Source organism: Scyliorhinus canicula, chromosome 19 (assembly GCF_902713615.1).
Source record: "Scyliorhinus canicula chromosome 19, sScyCan1.1, whole genome shotgun sequence".
Classification (NCBI taxonomy): Eukaryota; Metazoa; Chordata; class Chondrichthyes; order Carcharhiniformes; family Scyliorhinidae; genus Scyliorhinus; species Scyliorhinus canicula.
The window spans coordinates 11,216,160-11,234,548 of record NC_052164.1 but is presented as its reverse complement, the minus strand read 5'-3'; the positions used below and the strand labels follow the sequence as shown (position 1 = coordinate 11,234,548).

The 18,389-nt window shown below is 41.7% G+C and overlaps 1 protein-coding gene across 1 annotated transcript in view; it reads left to right on the top strand.

Moving 5' to 3' along the window:
• Window positions 1-18,389, top strand: part of LOC119954498 (F-box/LRR-repeat protein 20) — a 109,854-nt gene that overhangs the window by 28,325 nt on the left and 63,140 nt on the right. The window contains exon 3 of the mRNA XM_038779785.1: window positions 9,745-9,799. Coding sequence (XP_038635713.1) covers window positions 9,745-9,799 — 55 coding nt within the window. The remainder of the gene's footprint in view (window positions 1-9,744; window positions 9,800-18,389) is intronic.

Sequence of the window (18,389 nt, the reverse complement as noted above, 5' to 3'; positions counted from 1 at the left end):
AGGACTTAATATTAAGTCTAATCAAAAATGTAGTCTTCAGTCGTAGTGACTCAATGCACAAGCACTCTGTACCTCAAAGGAAGTATGTCTATAATATATTTTCAATTCCTTTAGGTTGTTTCTGGAGTGGGAAAGCATTTCCCTACTGGACATAAAGCAAAATAAGAATTGGCAGCATAACAGATCCAGCTTTGTGGTCTGACCTCGGTTTTAGAGACTTTTACAAAATACTGGGAACAGATTTTCTGGTTTTGCCATTTCTGAAATTGTTCTTTGTTTCAACTGACTCTCTGAGATGGCTTTTGGGGCTTTTCCTTTCTATAATAAAACATGAATAAATGTTATGACCTTTTGTTATTTTGCTAACAATTGACCGTATACACTAGCACACAGCTATAGAAGAGTAACGCAGTGTTTTGTTTTATTTTTCAGATAGCTAGGTTTTCTTTTGCATTCTTGAAGGAGCTGTTTAGCAGGGGTTTGTTACTTTAGGCTGAACTCCTGTATTGCGGTAAAACGGTGATTTGGCTTTGTTAACATGTCTCAGCAGAGTATTTCCAAAATTCCCTATGGTGCTGACCCATTCGACCGTTGACAGATTCTGGTGTCTGGGTAAGGCGGCAGCTCCAAAGTGAAAGATCTTCCTTTTGTCACCTGCATGGTCCCAGTTCTGTGCACATGGGATTGTCATTGCATCGCATCACAAAGCAGCATGCAGGTGTCCTTTGGTTGCACCATCTTGGTTGTAAACGATGCCATGACACTATTTGAAGACTTAACCAGGGGAAGTTTCCCTGATGTCCTGGTCAGGATTTATCCTGTGACCAGCATTATTAAAGCAGATTATTTGGCCATTTGTTTTTTTGTGGGGGCTTTCTCTGCAAATAGACTGTTTTGTTTCCTATGATTCCCCACATTGACTGTTCTTCAAATTATTTTGTTTGACTGTAAAGCACTTTGCAACATCCTGAAATAGTGATTGACAAGTTTTCCTCTTTCTGATGTACCAAACTAAAAAGGCACGTTCAGTTGGCCATTGGGGGAATCCAAATTCTGCTGGCACCCAGCGGAAAGATGCTATAGAACCACCTGTCAGTTTGTTAATGTTTACCAAGTTCTGTTGACTAAGACCTACTCACTTGGACTACATGTTTCTGGAGTATAAATTTCTCCAGACAATGGTCTAAAAGCAGATTGTCCTGCTTCCGCAACTCAAGGGAATTGAAGCCAACAGCTGGTTATTGACCAGGAGAACATTGTGGGGAGAAGAGGAGGAAAAAAAATTGTTTTGTTCATAGCAATAGATTAATCATATCTATCTACTTATCTAGAATGGCCACTTTCATGTCTCGTTTACCATTATTTGAGCTAGCCAATGGGGGTTTACTGTAAATTTCTTCAGTGTTGTAAATGTAAACACACACCATTTCGTAGATTACTTTTAAAGGACTAACTTATGTTAATTTTAGTACTTTCTGGGTCATAAAGGTTGCATTTGTTTGACATTTGTTTCACTGAGTCTGTCATGCCACTATCCTCGTTATGACATGAAGAAATGTGGTGTCACCTCAAGATAGCCAATAGTCAAATCCATCACTAGGTAAGCAAATATCAAATGAAAACTGGCAGTGCAGGAGATCCACAGCAGATGAATCAGCATTGTCGTGCTTCCCAACCCAAAGGTGTTGAAGCCAACAAACTGGCTATTGACTCTTAAGAAATCCCTGTTTGGTTCAGCTGCTCATTGTCTGAACCAGATCAAATACTTGGAAACCAGCACAAATACTTAGAAACCAGCACAATTACTTAGAATTCCTACAGTGCAGAATGAGGCCATTCAGCCCATCAGGTCTGCACCAACCCTCTCAGGAGCACCCTAACTAGGCCCACTCCCCCGTCCTAGCCCCATAACCCCACCTAACCTGCACATCTTTGGACACTAAGAAACAATTTAGCATGGTCAACCTACATAACCGGCACATCTTTGGACTGTAGGGGGAAACCAAAACACCCAGAGGAAACCCATACAAACACTGGGAGAAGGTGCAAACTCCACTCAGACAGTCACCCAAGGCCGGCATTGAACCTGGGACCCTGGCACAATGCTAACCACTATGCCTACATGTTCTATGGCAGTTAATTTAAATTGAATAGTGTAATAAATGTAGAATTTGTTATATATTTTATTTGTGGCAGTAATGTTATTAAAACCTTGGTTTAAAATACTTATAAGCAACATGTCTACTAAAGCTGCAATTAAAGAGTCGTAGAAGGTGAGGTAATCATTCATTCCAGCCGCTTACTTGGTTACAGATAAAGGGCTAATGGAATAGTGAGTTGATTACTGGCGATTCCCTGGAGTGCAGGTAATTTGAGGGATTATGAAGGGCATGGACAGAGTGGTAGACAGAAACTTTTTTCCGGGTTGGAAGAGTCTATTACTAGGGGACATATGTTGAAGGTGCGAGGGGCAAAGTTTAGAGGAGATATGAGAGGGAAGTGTATTTGCACAGAGGGTAGTGGTTGCCTGGAACACACTGCCGAAGGAGGTGGTGGAAGGAGGGGCAATAGTGAATTTTAAGGGGCATCTTGACAAATACATGAATAGGATGGGAAAAGAGGGATACGGAACCCAGAAGTGTAGAAGGTTTTAGGTTAGACGGGCAGCATGGTCGGCACAGGCTTGGAAGGCTGAAGGACTGTTCCTGTGCTGTACTTTTCCTCCTTTGTATTTAATACTAGCTAAGCAGGTCTTGGAAATTGGTAGAATACAGATGATATAATTAATGGGAGGAGCCAGGTCTGTCTGTAGCTTTGCAGTGTGCTAGAATATTTAAATTGAACAGCAGCTTGCTATAGGATTTTAATCTGACAAGACAGAGGTGTACTGGATCTGGTCTTGGAAAAAGTCTCTCTAAAAGTATCGACAGAGAAGACCACAAGTAAACCTGTTATATTAACTTTATAAGTGGTATTTGAATTGTATTGGGTTGCTTAATTGGAGCTAGTGGCAGATGTAGATAGTGCATTCAATTTTTTTCCTTTTTATTTAAGAACTGTTTAATTTTTAAAAATAAATTTAGAGTACCCAATTCATTTTTTCCAATTAAGGGGCAATTTAGCGTGGCCAATTAACCTACATGGCACATCTTTGGGTTGTGGGGACAAAACCCACGCAAACACGGGGAGAATGTGCAAACTCCCCACGAACAGTGACCCAGAGCCGGGATCGAACCTGGGACATCAGTGAAGCAGCAATGCTAACCACTGTGCCACCATGCTGCCCTAAGAACTGTTGAATTGATAATTGTAATGCTATGTCTTTGATAATGTGGTTACTTTGTTTTAACATAAAATATACCTATTGGTCAGATTCATCTATCCTTTCCTCACTGTTTTACAAATAGAAAAATTGTTTGGGGCTCCTGGCCAGTATCCTAACAAAGGTCGGGGTTTGGTCTGGTATCCTAACAAGTATTAGGAGTTTTTCCAATGGATGCCGCGCTATGTCATGGCCACACATGGATTCCATAATTTTGCAAATCCACGCACAGTTTGGTCAGAATTTACATTAAATTGCTTTGTCAGCGTTACTTGGTTTTTCAATGCCAGCTATCATAAGATAATTTCAGGCTCTTGTCACTAGGTGATCCCATAGAGCACACTTAATTGTGTCTCTGAACCACCACCATCTTTCATATTAAAGGAAGCCTTATTTGCCAGTTGACCGTGAACTATGTGCTAGCAAAGATTATGGTAGGAATAAATATAAAGTCCAACAGACAGCAATGAGATAAATAATTTGTTTTTCGTGGTAGATGGGGTAAGAATATTGTCTCGTGCATGGAAAATGTCCTATTGTTGAGAGAACCCCAAAGTGTATCATGGCGTTCACCTGACCCACAACATTTAATAGATTGTGTCATGGGGAGCACGCGGGCCTCCCTTACAGGTGTCGTGCAACAGATAGTTAACGTACATTTAAATTAAAACAATATTTATGAAACCAGTTAACACTTTATAAACTGACAGTAAACATCTTAGCAACTATCAACACCAATAAATTCCCAAAAGAATACAGTACTCTGTAAGTAACTCTTAATCTTTCCTTGCAACATCCATAAGACAAAAAAGAACCCTTTTGACAGAAAGACATCAGGTTTAACTTCTCTACTGAGAGCAGTTACCTACCACTTTGAAATCACCAAATGAACATTCTTTAGCTTGCAGAGATTCATACAGATCTTGCTGTGACTGCAGCTTCCCCAAATGTAAAACAAAACTAAACACACCCTGTAGCAGACAGCCGAAAGCGAAAGTAAAAGCAGACAGACAGCCCAGCTCCATCCACACTCTGACATCACTGATAAACTCCCATTTCTTAAAGATGCATCCAATACAGCTATTTTATACACACCCATTTCACATGACACGATTCATTTGGAACATGTCTGATTATTCAGATGAATGAAGATCGCTTGGCTGTGTTTGAATGGCTTATCTGAAAGGTTATGCCCTTTGCATACCACTCTCCTCCATTCCGTACAAGTTTCACCTTGAGTGGCATTTATATAGATCATGCTCTGAGCTCAATTCACCAAAGAGTTTGATGTGATCAATTGCATTTATCCATCCATCACTTTCCCTGTAACGGTTTGTAGACTATATGGTGTGGAATACAATTAGTGTCGAATGTAATTTGGCTTCTTCTAGAATTAGTTGGAATAATAAAATCTAATTAGTTGTTTAACAACAGCAATTGCAAAGATCAGAAAAGGCAGGTTTTACTTTCAACTTTTAATCAATTTGTAATCAACTTTATGCACATTACATCCAAAGATAGCGGCAATACCAGCAATCTGAATTTCAAAGTGATTCTGCTTCTACAGAATGAGGCGGTATTTCCTGTATGATTGATAAATGCACTCATGAAGTAAGTAGTTAGGTATATGTGCAGATCTGAAAGGTTCTCCAATGTTGGTGCTGAGTTAATAATCTTGACTTGGGTCTTCTCAAGGGTGCAGCAATTTCCCTCAGCCTGGGGTGGGTGGAGAGTGGCAGTTAGTTTCAACACCTGATCACTATCCAATGATTTGTGCGGAAAGTATATGTATGTGAATGATTAGGGGTGGGTAAGCTCCCTACGCACAAATAGCTTTCTGACACTTGCTGCCTTGGTAAAAGTTGAAGGACCATTTGGATGATGCAGCAAAAAACTACACCAGGAACTCTAACTCAGCAAAATTTCACTCCTGTTTTAGGAGTGCAAGAGTTGTGATCGGCTATTTGCACAATGGTAGAATAACCAGACCTCGGATGGTAAAAGGGTTCTTTTGGATGATGCCCTGAGCATTAATACACCAACTGGTTTAGTTATCTGAAATATGAGGTTTGTTTGTTTTTAAACCATGGTGGGGGGTTTTTCTGCACAATGATTGAATCCTATGTGCATTTGAAAATCTTGAATTTATCTGTTGGTATACAGGCGTGTGCTGCTTGAAGAATACACCATGTATTCTCGCAAAGCATTCTGTTCACTTGTTTGAAGAAACCAATACTGAGTTTTGAAATTGTTTTGCAGTTTCTTAACTAAGTTTATGCTTTATTCGGTTTTATTATTGTTGATAGGGACACGTTTTATTTTTAATTAGCTTTGCAGTTTAATTCAACATTGGCTAGAATTAATTTCAGGATTGGGGTGATCAGTTTGGTGAGGATGCTTTTTTCCCCCCAGTGTGTGACGGCACATGTTGGGTCTTCCTGCTCAGTATTGCATGGCTGCTCTCATTATGAAACCAACAAGAGAGATTATAAATAATTAGTTGCATTCAACACCTGCCAATAAAGACAGTACTAAAGAGTTCTTGCTGAAAAGTGTACTGACATCCTAAAATCTGAATTTGGAATAGGGGTCAGCCACTCGGTCTTCGAACCTGCTCCGCCACTCCATAAGATCGTGGCTGATCTGATTGTAACCCAATCTCTGGTTTGGGAACGCAAAACTAAATGAATGCGTGTGTCTGTTTTTGTTTATGATCTTTCAGACTTTTATATCAGCCTTGTTCACTGACTTCCATTGAGTTGTACTTGTACTTGAGAGGAAGAGCTCTGTATTCACTGAACCTCCTTAACATCCTTAAATTAGAGCTTCACGCCATAGCTAACGTCGTTAGAATTGTTTGTAACCAAGTGACGACTGATTTTTAAAGTCTAATCATCAAAAACTCGTCTTCCTGGTCTTGATTTTATCTTTATTATTTTCCTTTGGCTGGAGCCCACCTGATACTGGTACACTTGGTCTGATGTTGCTGAGCCCTGTGCCTCCATTAGTGTACAGGATGTTACTTTCCACTGATTCTGACAAAGTGCAAGACCAACGTCTGTCCCTGCTGTGCCTTGGATTGCCCCAATAGGAGCTGGGATAATAATGCAGTCAGGCATGGGTCTTCACAAGCCACTTTCTTCCCGCACCATGACAGACTGCATAACAACAGCATGTGCCTTTTAGCCTTTCTGTACTGCTATATTTGCACAACTCCAGTCCAGATGTGAAAATCATGGTTTGCTTTTGGGGCAGGGTCGTGGTTAATTTTTCAAATATCACCTGCCTCAACACCCAAGCTGAGTTTTGTTCTGTGGAATATTAAATTTATTTGAGTAAGAAAGTGGACAAGTCTTAAATTTGCCCATTATGTTTCCTGTATAACAGTCGAATGAGTTGTGCCCTTAAATGTTCTTGCAGAAATAAATATCCTTTCAAAAGCAAAGATTTGTTAGGTTATAAAGGTGGCCCATAAGTGGTTAAAAATTTAAATTCATGCTTAATTAAGATAATTAAACAATATTATTAGATATTTAACGGCCCTACACTTTGTTTATGTACGTCCCTTACAATCAAAACCAAAATCAATGAATTCTGCACGAAAATTGGTCCCATTCCATGTTCCACATGCTGCCTGTAACCAAAAACCTGTTTTAAAATTGCATAGTGCCGACTAGATCATTTTTGGATGCACGGTATCACCTCACCCCATATCCTGCTTCAAGTTTGGAAGTATGAGGTAAAAGCAAAGTACTGCAGATACTGGAAATCTGAAGTTAAAATAGAAACATTTGGCAATAGGACTGATCTGTGGCGGGATCTCTTACAGCGGCTCCTCTTCCTGCTCCTCACTGTATTCGTGCACCCCAACCGCCATCTCTCAGTTGCGTGCAGCTTGAGTGAAATGGTTGGGAATAGACAACATCTGATGACACCCAGCTCCACCTCACCATCACTTTTTTTAACCCCTGAACTGCCTTTGTGTTTTTGTACTGTTTGTCCCAATATCCAGTATTGGATGAGAACAATTGAATGTAAAAACCATTATCTTGGGTCCCTGCCACAAGCTTATTCCCCAAACTGTCAATTGTATCTCCTTTCCTTTTGAGCTGATTAAGATTGTTTTCAGCATCTGTATTTTATTTAACCATGAGTGGAGCCATGTTCTCTCCCATGACTCTAGAGTTCCACCTTCATAATGCTGCCTCAGCCAATCTGCTTTGAACCCTTCATCCACTTGCTTGTTACCTCCACTCTTGATATTACAACCTCCCATAAACTTGAGCTCATCCAAAACCTTGCTGCCTGTATCCTAATATGCACCAAGTCCTGTTCAAAGATCACCCCTTGTTTCTGACCTATATCTGGTCTCAGTCCACCAAAAGATAACATTTTAAATTCTCATCCTTTTGTTTCAATTCCTCCATACCTTTCTACTTCCCCTCTATAATTCTCTCGCCCTTGCGCTCTCTCCCATGCGCTCTCTCGCTCGCGCAGTGTCTCGCTCGTGTGCTTTCTCGCTCGTGCTCTTTCTCGCTTTCTAGCTCGTGCTCTTTCTCGCTTTCTCGCTCGTGCTCTTTCTCGCTTTCTCGCTCGCGCTCTTTCTCGCTCGCGCTCTTTCTCGCTCGCGCTCTTTCTCGCTCGCGCTCTTTCTCGCTCGTGCTCTTTCTCGCTCGCGCTCAGCATAACTGTTTGACCTAATGTCTCCTAATTGGCCTTATCAATTCCTGTGAAGGGCCTTGGGAACATTCCTTATTAATGGTGCTCTATAAATACAAGTTGTTGAGAGTGCGTTTTGAGCTGATGACCTTTTGTCAGAACCTAGAGTATGTTGAGCTATTAGCTAATCATGTAAATACAATATTAGGTTGAGTGCAAATTTTCATTGCTAGCTTTATCATTTTTTCCTGATTTTTGACTGCCAATGAGCTGCTTGAAATAGAAGCCTTTACTGATGCTATTTAAAAGGGACCACCAACCTTTTGCAGAGATAGGGTCAGATTAGTTTGACTATCAGAAGTGATATTCGTGAGTGATTCTTCTGGACTAGATTTAGAGCACATTGGTTTATGTACTTTTGAATAATTTGCCTTGCTTTGCTTTTTTTAACGCATAGAGAGAAAATTGACGTTGCAAAGCCATTTGCAGGACCAGCGACACAGTTTTTCTTATTTATTATCCATCAACTCACACTTTTTTCTTTTATCGGGGAGTAGACTATGGCAGGTTTACTTTTCTCCTCTCCACAGCTATGTTCTAAACTTGACATTCAAGCAATACGCAACATCAATAGCTCTCCTATGATCTATGCATTGGCTGGGGATTGGCCACCAATCGAACGTGGGATTTAGCTTGTCTGTTTTGTCTGACATAAATGAGGCTAATGGTCTCGAAATGCTCAGTAACACGTGTTTCCTGTGGTACACGATTGTGTAATTCTCCAGTCTGCCTGATATGCTGTAAAAAGAGGAGTTGTGCTCTTTAGGTGAGAATAGTTTCAATAGATAATCTAAAGTTTACCAACCGCCCCTCCCCCACAAAAAGACTTGTGTATTTTTGCGTATTGAGCATAAAGCTGTGTGTAAACTTCTACACTATTATGATTCGAATAAAGGAGATTGCAGGGTTATTTGATGCAGTGGCCAAATGAAAGGGGGATGGGAACAGACTGGCATATAGGATTAGGAATATTGCTTCTGTGAATAAATGGTAATAGGGACTGGTTGGCAGAAGAGCCCGTTTCTGAATTGCAGTTTCTCCATGACCTTGCAGCATAAGCTTGGGATCATTCTGCTGTGGTTGAACTGCACTCCATAATCTTTTATTGTCACAAGTAGGCTTACATTAACACTGCAGTGAAGTTACTGTGAAAGGTCCCTGGTCGCCACATTCCGGCGCCTGTTCGGGTACACAGAGGGAGAATTCAGTATGTCCAAATTACCTAACAAGCGCGTCTTGCGGGACTTGTGGGAGGAAACCGGAGCACCCAGAGGAAACCCACGTAGACACGAGAGAACGTGCAGACTCCACACAGACAGTGACCCAAGCCGGGAATCAAACTTGGGACCCTGGAGCTGTGAAGCAACAATGCTAACCACTGTGTTAGCAGGGTCCAAGCAGCAGTGTAGGCAGGTCGCAACATGTCTTTTCCCCTCGTGGCTGTGGTCCCGAGCACTTAATGCCAGATCTATGGAAAGCCCACAACCTGAAGTGAAAGTTTTGACTGCGCATGTAAGTGGGAGCAGATTCTGCATCACTGGAAATCTCTCTTGCAACCACCCTCAGTAGAACAATTCCGTTAGAACATTAGGAACATAGATACCTGCTACTTGTAATCCTTGCACATTTTCTATTGTTCGTGTATTAATGACTATTCCTACCTTGCCTATGTTTTAAACAACTTTTTTTTCCTTATCCTACAGAATATTCTCCTTTCTGGACGTGGTCACCTTGTGTCGCTGTGCTCAGGTTTCCAGAGTAAGGTTTCTCTAAATACTACTTTTTTTAAGTACGAATGTAGGCTGCTGCAATTGCTCAGCTAATTAAAGAAGTGAGTAACACAGGCCAATAAAAGTTTAGATTTTTATCTCCGGTATAGTGCTAAATCAGCTCATATCTTGCAGAGCTGTGGTGCAGGCACCTCCGCACTAGAAAGGAGCCAGGTTCCTGGATTGAATTTGATTTATTGTCACGTGTACTGAGGTACACTGAAAAGCATTGTTCTGTGTACAGTCCAGATGTGGAGATGCCGGGGTTGGAATGAATGATTCACCCGAGGAAGGAGCAGTGCTCCGAAAGCTAGTGTTTGAAATAAACATGTTGGACTTTAACCTGGTGTTGTAAGACTTCTTACTGTGTACAGACAGATTGTTCCATACATGAAAAAACATAGGACATACGATAAATACACAATGACATAGACATCGGGTGAAGCATACGGAGTGTAGTGCTAGCAACAGTAGAGAAGGTGCATAGAAAGATCAGTTCAGTCCTAAACAGGGTCATTCATGAGTCTGGTAACAGCAGGGAAGATGATTTTGAATCTGTAATGTGGAGATGCCAGCGTTTGATTGGGATGGGCCCAGTAAGAAGTCCTACAACACCAGGTTAAAGGAGCTGTGCTCTGAAAGTTAGTGACTCCAAACAAACCTGTTGGACTTTAACCTGGTGTTGTAAGATTTTGAATCTGTTGGTGTGTGTTCTGAGACTTTTGTGTCTTCTGCCCGATGGAAGAATTTGGAAGAAAGAATAACCCGGGTGGGAGGGGTCTTCGTTTATGCTGCCCGCTTCCCCAAGGCAGCAGGAGCTGTAGACTGAGTCACTGGATGGGAGACAGGTTCATGTGAGGACTGGGCTATGTTCACAACTCTCTGTAGTTTCTTATGGTCTCATCTTCTGACACCCCCCTGCCCACCATCTACAAAAGGTGTGAGGTTATGCACGTCGGTAAGAAGAATTGAGGCATGGACTATTTTTTAAATGGGAAACGACTTAAGAAATTTAGAAGCACAAAAGGACCCATAAGTGCTAGTTCAAGATTCTCTTCTGGTTAACGTGCAAGTTCAGTCAGCAGTTAGGAAGTAAAATGCAGTGTTAGCATTCACGTCGAGAGGACTAGAATACAAGAGCAGGGATGTGCTTCTGAGGCTGTATACGGCTCTGGTCAGACTCCATTTGGAGTATTGTGAGCAGTGTATCTAAGAAAGGATGTGCTGGCCTTGGAAAGGGTCCGGAGGAGGTTCACCAGAATGATCCCTGGAATGAAGAGCTTGTCATATGAGGAATGGTTGAGGACTCTGGGTCTGTACTCAATGGTGTTTAGAAGGAGAGGGGGGAGCTAAATGAAACTTCCAGAATACTGAGAGGCCTAGATAGAATGGAAGTGGAGAGGTGGTTTCCACTAATAGGAAGAACTAGAACCCGAGGGCACAGCCTCAGAATGAAGGGACGATCCTTTAAAACTGAGATGAGGAGGAATGTCTTCAGCCAGAGGGTGGTGAATCTGTGGAACTCATTGCCGCAGAAGGCTTTGGACACTAAGTGTCTTTAAGACAGAGATTGATAAGTTCTTGATTAATAAGGAGATCAGGGGTTATGGGGAGAAGGCAGGAGAATGGGGTGAGAAACATATCAGCCATGATTGAATGACGGAGCAGACTCGATGCGCTGAATGGTCTAATTCTGCACCTATGTCTTATGGTTTTACAAGGCACAAGTCAGGAGTGCAGTGGAATGCTCTCCACTTGCCTGTATGAGTGCAGTTCCAGCAACACTCCAGAAGCCCAACTCCATCTAGGACAAATCAGCCCGCTTGATTGCTCCCCCTTCCACAAACACTCCACCAGCGACAAACAGTGGTAGCCGTGTGTACCATTTACAAGATGCACTGCAGTAACTCGTCAAGGTTCCTTAGACAGCACCTTCCAAATCCACGATCCCTACCACCTAGAACGGCAATAGCAGCAGATATCTTGGAACCCCACTAGCTGGAGGTTCCCCTCCAAATCAGTCACCATCCTAACTTGGAAATATATCGCCGTTCCTTCACTGTCACTGGGGCAAAATCTTGGAACTCCTTTCCCAACAGCACTGTGGGTTTACCTACACCCCAAGGACTGCAGCAGTTCAAGAAGGCAATTCACCACCATCTTCTGAAGGTCAACTAGGGATGGGCAATAAATAGTGGCCTAACCAGTGACGTCCACATCCTGTGAATGAATTAAAAAGACATTCAGCACAGTGCAAGGATCAAATGTGGCACTACTCGGCTCTAATTATTTTAGCTACACGCTGTCAGTATGTCCTGTGCCAATAGGGGAAATCCCCATAATGGGTAATAACAATGGTGCTGTAAAATATCCTCCAACCATGTTATAGAAGCATGTTTCTGTATTCGTGAGATAGTTATGGCCTTGCTTATAATGAGCGAAGGTTACTGCTTCAGCAAAATAAGAAAAACAAAATAGAATATTAGTGCTAGGTTGCTATATTAAAATCTGAGTTCTGGTGAACGAAACTCCTGTCAACAACTATGCAGTGCGGGATAAACCTTCAGCATATTTAACCTTATTCTGTTTGTCATCGAGAAGGCCACAGTTTAAATACCATGGGCATTTTAACACACAATGGAATATTTAATACATTGGGAAGGATTGAGATAAGAACGGTTGTGATTTTAGGACTCCAGTTCTGTCAACCTATTGTCATCGATCACATTGAGTAAAAAATTGAGAGCGGCCATGATCTAGTTCATCAAGATAATCTGAAATGCATTTTTACCAAGATGCCTCATTTTACACTGAGCTCTCAAAACCAGGGCGGGATTCTCTTGTCCCTCAGCTGCGTTTTTCTCGGTGGCACGCGTTCTCTACTCCCACTGTTTGTCAATAAGATTTCCCATTGAAGCCACCCACGCCACCGGGAAATCTGCTGGCGGGAAAAGATAATCCCAACGGCCATAGAATTCCACCACAGGAATTCCTTTCCCCTCTCAGCCCTCAAAATAAGGATTGGATGGTTTGCCGAGATACAGTGGAAAGTAATGTTTTGCGTGCAGCTCAAACAGATCGTTTCATACATGAAAAGAAAATAGATAATAGGGCAAACAGAAAATACACAATGTAAATACATAGTCACAGACATCGGGTGAAGCATACAGGAATATAGAACTGCTCAGTAGAGAAGATTTGTGAATAGATCAGATCGTTTAGGAGTCTGGTGAGAACTGGGGATGAAGCTGTTTTTGAGTCTGATGGTGCATGTTTTCAGACTTTTGTACCTCCTGCCCGATGGAAGAAGTTGTAAGAGTGAGTAAGCCAGGTAAGAGGGGGTTTTTGATTATGCTGTCCGCTTTCCCCACGCAGCGGGAGGTGAAGACAGAGTCAATGGATGGGAGACTGGTTCGTGTGATGGACTGGGTGGTGTTCACGGCTCTAGTTTCTTCCGGTCTTGGGCCGAGATGGTGCCATACCAGCCTATGATGCAGTCAGATAGGATGCTTTGCATCGTCCATCTGTAAAAGTTGGTAAGAGTCAATGTGGACTCCGATTTTCCTTAGTTTCCTGAGGAGGTATAGGCGCAGTTGTGCTTTCTTGGTCGTAGCATCAACGTGGGTGGACCAGGACAGATTTTTGCTAATGTGCACGCGTAGGAATTTGAAGCTGTCAACCATCTCCACCTCTGTCCCGTTGATGCAGAGAGGGGCGTGTACAATACTTTGCTTCCTGACTCCTCATTGTTCGAGATCCGACCCACTAAGGTCGTGTCGTCCGCAGACTTGAAGATGGAGTTGGAGCTAAATTTTGCATGCAGTCGTGTGTTTATAGGGAGTATATATAATAGGAGGCTAAGGGTGCAGCCTTGCGGGACTCCAGTATTGAGGACTATCGTGTAGGAGGTGGTGTTGTTTATTCTTAGGCTGCGTTGGTTATGCTGCATTGGTTAGACATCCTCAAAAGCAGCTAATGCCAAACTCCTTTTTTAAAGATCAATATAAAGGGTGTGGAGTCTAAAGAAGATATTGACACAAAATAATATAACTTGAAGAACTTTGTGCATCTGATCCTATTACACCATGAAAATGCAGCTGGTCAGGGTTAAAACAAAATATTATGTTGAAACCTGAAATATTAGGTAATCATAATCTTGGGTAACGAGAGATTTCAGTTTATAGTTTGGGCGTCAGCCTCTGGTGTTTTGTATGCCTGAGAGACTAATTAAATTGAATGGAGTCTCTAATGGCAAAATTATATACTTGGTGCAGTTTGCTGGATGTGGGTTTAATGAGAAAGGTAGCCTTTTCTCTCAACATTTAACAATTAATTTGTGCGTATCTGGGTGTAAAATAGGAAGGGAATCAAAATCGCATTTAATAGATAGTGGAAGAATAGGTAATGTCTTTCTGCTCACAACTTTCCAAATCATTATCCAAATGCATTTTGAGCAGTGCTAATGTTTATATTTTCTACTATGTTTCGCAGATGAATTTCAAACATTTGTCACTTTGTTTCTGAGTTAACTAGTTTGAAATTATCGATCACCAACCTCTGGGGCTACCTTTCTGGTTTACTTTGAAGTCCATGGGATGAAAAGGAGAGTGGCAGTGCGGGAATGAAATAGGCTATTAACGAGCAGAGAGTTTTGGTGAATAGCTGCTTCTCAGACTGAAGGGATGTTTAAATGGTGTCTCTCAGGGCCATTGCTCTTATATTAATGACCTGAACGTTTGTTATAGAGGGCACAATTTCAACCTTTGCGGTTGAATGAAGTTACTGTAAAATTCCTCTAGTTGACACACTCCGGCACCTGTTCGGGTACACGGAGGGAGAATTCAGAATGTCCAAATTACCTAATAGCACGTCTTTCAGGACTTGTGGGAGGAAACCGGAAGACCCAGAGCAAACCCATGCAGACACAGGAAGAACATGCAAACTCCGCACGCAGTGACCCAAGCCGCGAATTGAATCTGGGGCCTTGCCGCTGTGAAGCAACAGAGCTAACCACTGCGCTACCGGTGATATGAAGAGACTGGTGGAATTATCAGATATAAGGCGGATGAAATTCAATTGTGTGCAATTCTGGACTTGAGGAATGATATCAAGGTGAAAAGGAGATTACCAGAATGGGTGAGGTGCATCATTTAAGTGGAAAGGCAAGAGAAGCTGGGATTGTTCTCCAGGTGAAGGGGACGTTTAATGAAGTCATTCAAATTATGAAGGATTGTCATGGAGTAAATAAGGAAAAACTAGCTAGTTAACTAGCGGAGACAGATTCAAGCTAATTGGCAAAGGGACCAAAGGAGAGATTAAGAGGGTTTTTAAATGCAGCGAGCTGTTGTGACCTGGAAGGTGATGGAAGCAGCTTCATGAGTAACTTTCAAAAGACTTGAACAAGGTGAGTGTGCAGTGCTATGGGAAAAGAGCTGGGGAATGGGACTGATTGGATAGTTCTTTCAGGGACCTAACACCAGCATAAAGGTTTACTGGCTTTCAATGCTGTATGATTATAAGTAATATTCTAGACTCACCATAACTATATTTAATATTTTGTTTCTATGATGTTTACCCATTTTTTCCCCTTCGCTTAAACCTCTTTCTTCTGCATTGTAAAACTTAACCTTTCCTCACAGCTCACCTCTTGTATTTGATCAGTTGTGTTGCACTTCGCTATCTTTTCTGGTGTCTTAAAGTCTTCTAAAACTTTTTTTTACACTGGTGACAAGATCTTTGATTCTGCATTTTAAAACATTGACATAAACTGTTGTACTCTACTTTTCTGTTCTCCCAACAACCTGTTAGCTTAAAGAAACATCGGAAATACCGAAATTTATATATTTACTTATTTCCCAGTAGAATGAACTGAAGCGTGCAAGGTATCACCTGTTTGACTGTGTTAATTTGTGTCATGAAATGTTGAGTTGGGGAGAGGTTTGGTGTTGGGACCTCTGCTGTTTCTAATTTGTATTAATGAATTTGATTCAAAAGCTCAATACAAGCTGGTCAAATTTGAAGATGCCAAACTACAGAAGGCATTTGAACCTGAGCAAGCAGCTCAGACACCAGAAAATGGGACCAGATATATTTGTGGGTGTAAGGATGGCAGATAAAATTTAATGCCAACATAGGTACCGAGGCAGGGGCTTTGGAACCCAAGCGAAGGTAAGTCTGTCGAGAGTGACAGTCTGCCGTAGTTTGCCATTCGAAGGAAGTTACAGGCCATTGAAAATGATCCGGAAGTTAGGGGACCTGATTGAGGTCTACAAAATTGAGAAGTATGGACAGGGTAGAAAGCAAAAGCTTTTTCCAGAAGTGGGGGTGTCAATTACAAGAGGTCACAATTTCAAGGTGAGAGGGGGAACGTTTTAGGGAGATGTGCGTGGAAAGTTTTTTACGCAGAGGGTGGTGGGTGCCTGGAACGCTTTGCCAGCGGAGGTGGTAGAGGCGGGCATGATAGCATCATTTAAGATGCATCTAAACAGATATATGAACGGGGGGGGGGGGGGGGAGAAACAGAGGGAAGTAGATCCTTGGAAAATAGGCGACAGGTTTAGATAAAGGATCTGGATTGGTGCAGGCTGGGGGGGCCGAAGGGCCTGTGCTGTAATTTTCTTTGTTTTTTGTTCTTTAAACTGCCATTGCGCTTGTTGGTTTGAACTAATTTGCTAAGTTTTTGGTGTATCCTTGTATAATTCTAGCTAGGTTTTCAGCTTCATTCCTGTTCACCTAGCCTGTACAATTGTGCACCGAGAGAATCCAACTGATAAAACTGTTGGTACAGCAATGAATATTGTAGCTCTTTTTTATTTTGCCTGGCCTCTAACCCCGGTTCTTTTTTTCTTAAAATAGAGCACAGGAATTTATAATGTGAAAAACTGACAAACGTGTGAGAAAACATACAATTTTATTCTTCAAAGATTCACAATTAAAATGTAAACTCTTTATTTTTCGCTAAATCAGCAATTTTCCTTCTAAAGCTTTTCATAGCTCTCAAAGTTATATGCACAGGATTTGAGCTACTCATTCTGTGATCAGACAGACATTGGCTTATCAGAATTAATTAGTAGGAAGAAATGTCTTTTCCCATCCTTTCACCAGATATTAATCAACAAAAGAATATTTCTATTCAGGAGATGATGAACATTGAAGAAAGATCTATGGCACACTTTCATCTCACCAATGAGAGTAGATGTAAAACCATTGTTTACACGTGCACTGATTTTTCTTGCTCAGATCAAGGATCTGAGGACAACCTACTAAAATAAAGAACCCAATTTTTCATGTTAATGGAATAAATAGTCGGAGAAATTTTTCATCTAAAATGTACGCAGTATTGTTTACCTTAACACGGTTAATTATTTAAGTCACGGTTGTATTCTGCACGAGGCTGTGCCTGGTGAAACAGAACGACTGGATAAAAAACAATGAGATCATGAAAAATGTGCTTGCAACATGGAGGTGACCCACATTTTAGAGTGCCTCATGGTAGTAAAAGGTTAATGCTGCGACTTCTGCAATTCTGAGTTTCAGATCATTTTTTATATCGCCTTCCTCTTCCAGATTTGCTACTGATTCAAAATGCTGCTTCTGTTTAACTCCCAACTAGAGTTCAAAAATTTATCTTGAAATTATAGCAATTGGACACATGGATGTGAAACTTTTACAGTAATGGATCCATTCATCTTTTTGCTCTGTATGAGCAGATCTTCCATTGTCACACTTTCCCCTTGCTGCACACCAAACCCCCTCCACACCCCTACCACTTTCCAATTCCCTTGTGTCCTGTTGCAAGCGCGTGCTTTTAAAAAAAAAGATAGTCTTTAATTATTTTTCTGGCTGGTAAAAAAACAAGCTGTAATCCTGTTAAGACAGTGGAGGACTGCTAGCAGGCTGCAATGTCCAAACTTGGGTTCGTCCCAGTGGGATGCAAAGCAGCAAACACTCAGACCCTGTGGGAAGCGTGAAGGACCTCATCTCCATTTGACTTTTACGTTATGTTGAAATTTTGAGGGGGCACCTGTAGTAACTTGGCTCCACCAGTTATGTATACACAAAACATTTATTTACACAACATGCTATATACAGAGTAATGCAGCTCTGATGCTGTTTCCTAAATCGAACTTAGCTAAAGCTTGCGTTCTGCTCGGCAATTCTGTGCACTAACTCCTGATTGGACGAGCGAGTCACTTCACCCATCAGAAGACCGCCCCTCAGCAACTACATCCTGCCCCTCAAGTTCCTTAATATATAGAATGATAGTTAACTTGTACAGTTCCCCAAAATTAACAACAATATTTTTAATCAGTCCATCAAAAGCTCCATCTCTTTGGTGGCTTCCACTTCCTCGGAGAGCGGCGCAGCTCCACCGACTGGGATGATTCAGTTGGGGTACAGAATTTGTCACACTAGGTGCCTCTTCTGGAACTGGGGCTTCCACCTCCTTTGTTTCAGTGGGAACAATACTCCCGCCTGTCACAGGCTGATTGGAAAGATCACTATTCTGGCAGCCAACCATACCTTATTTAAATCCGGCTCTGACACTGGCTCCTGGGATGATTCGACCATGCAAATAG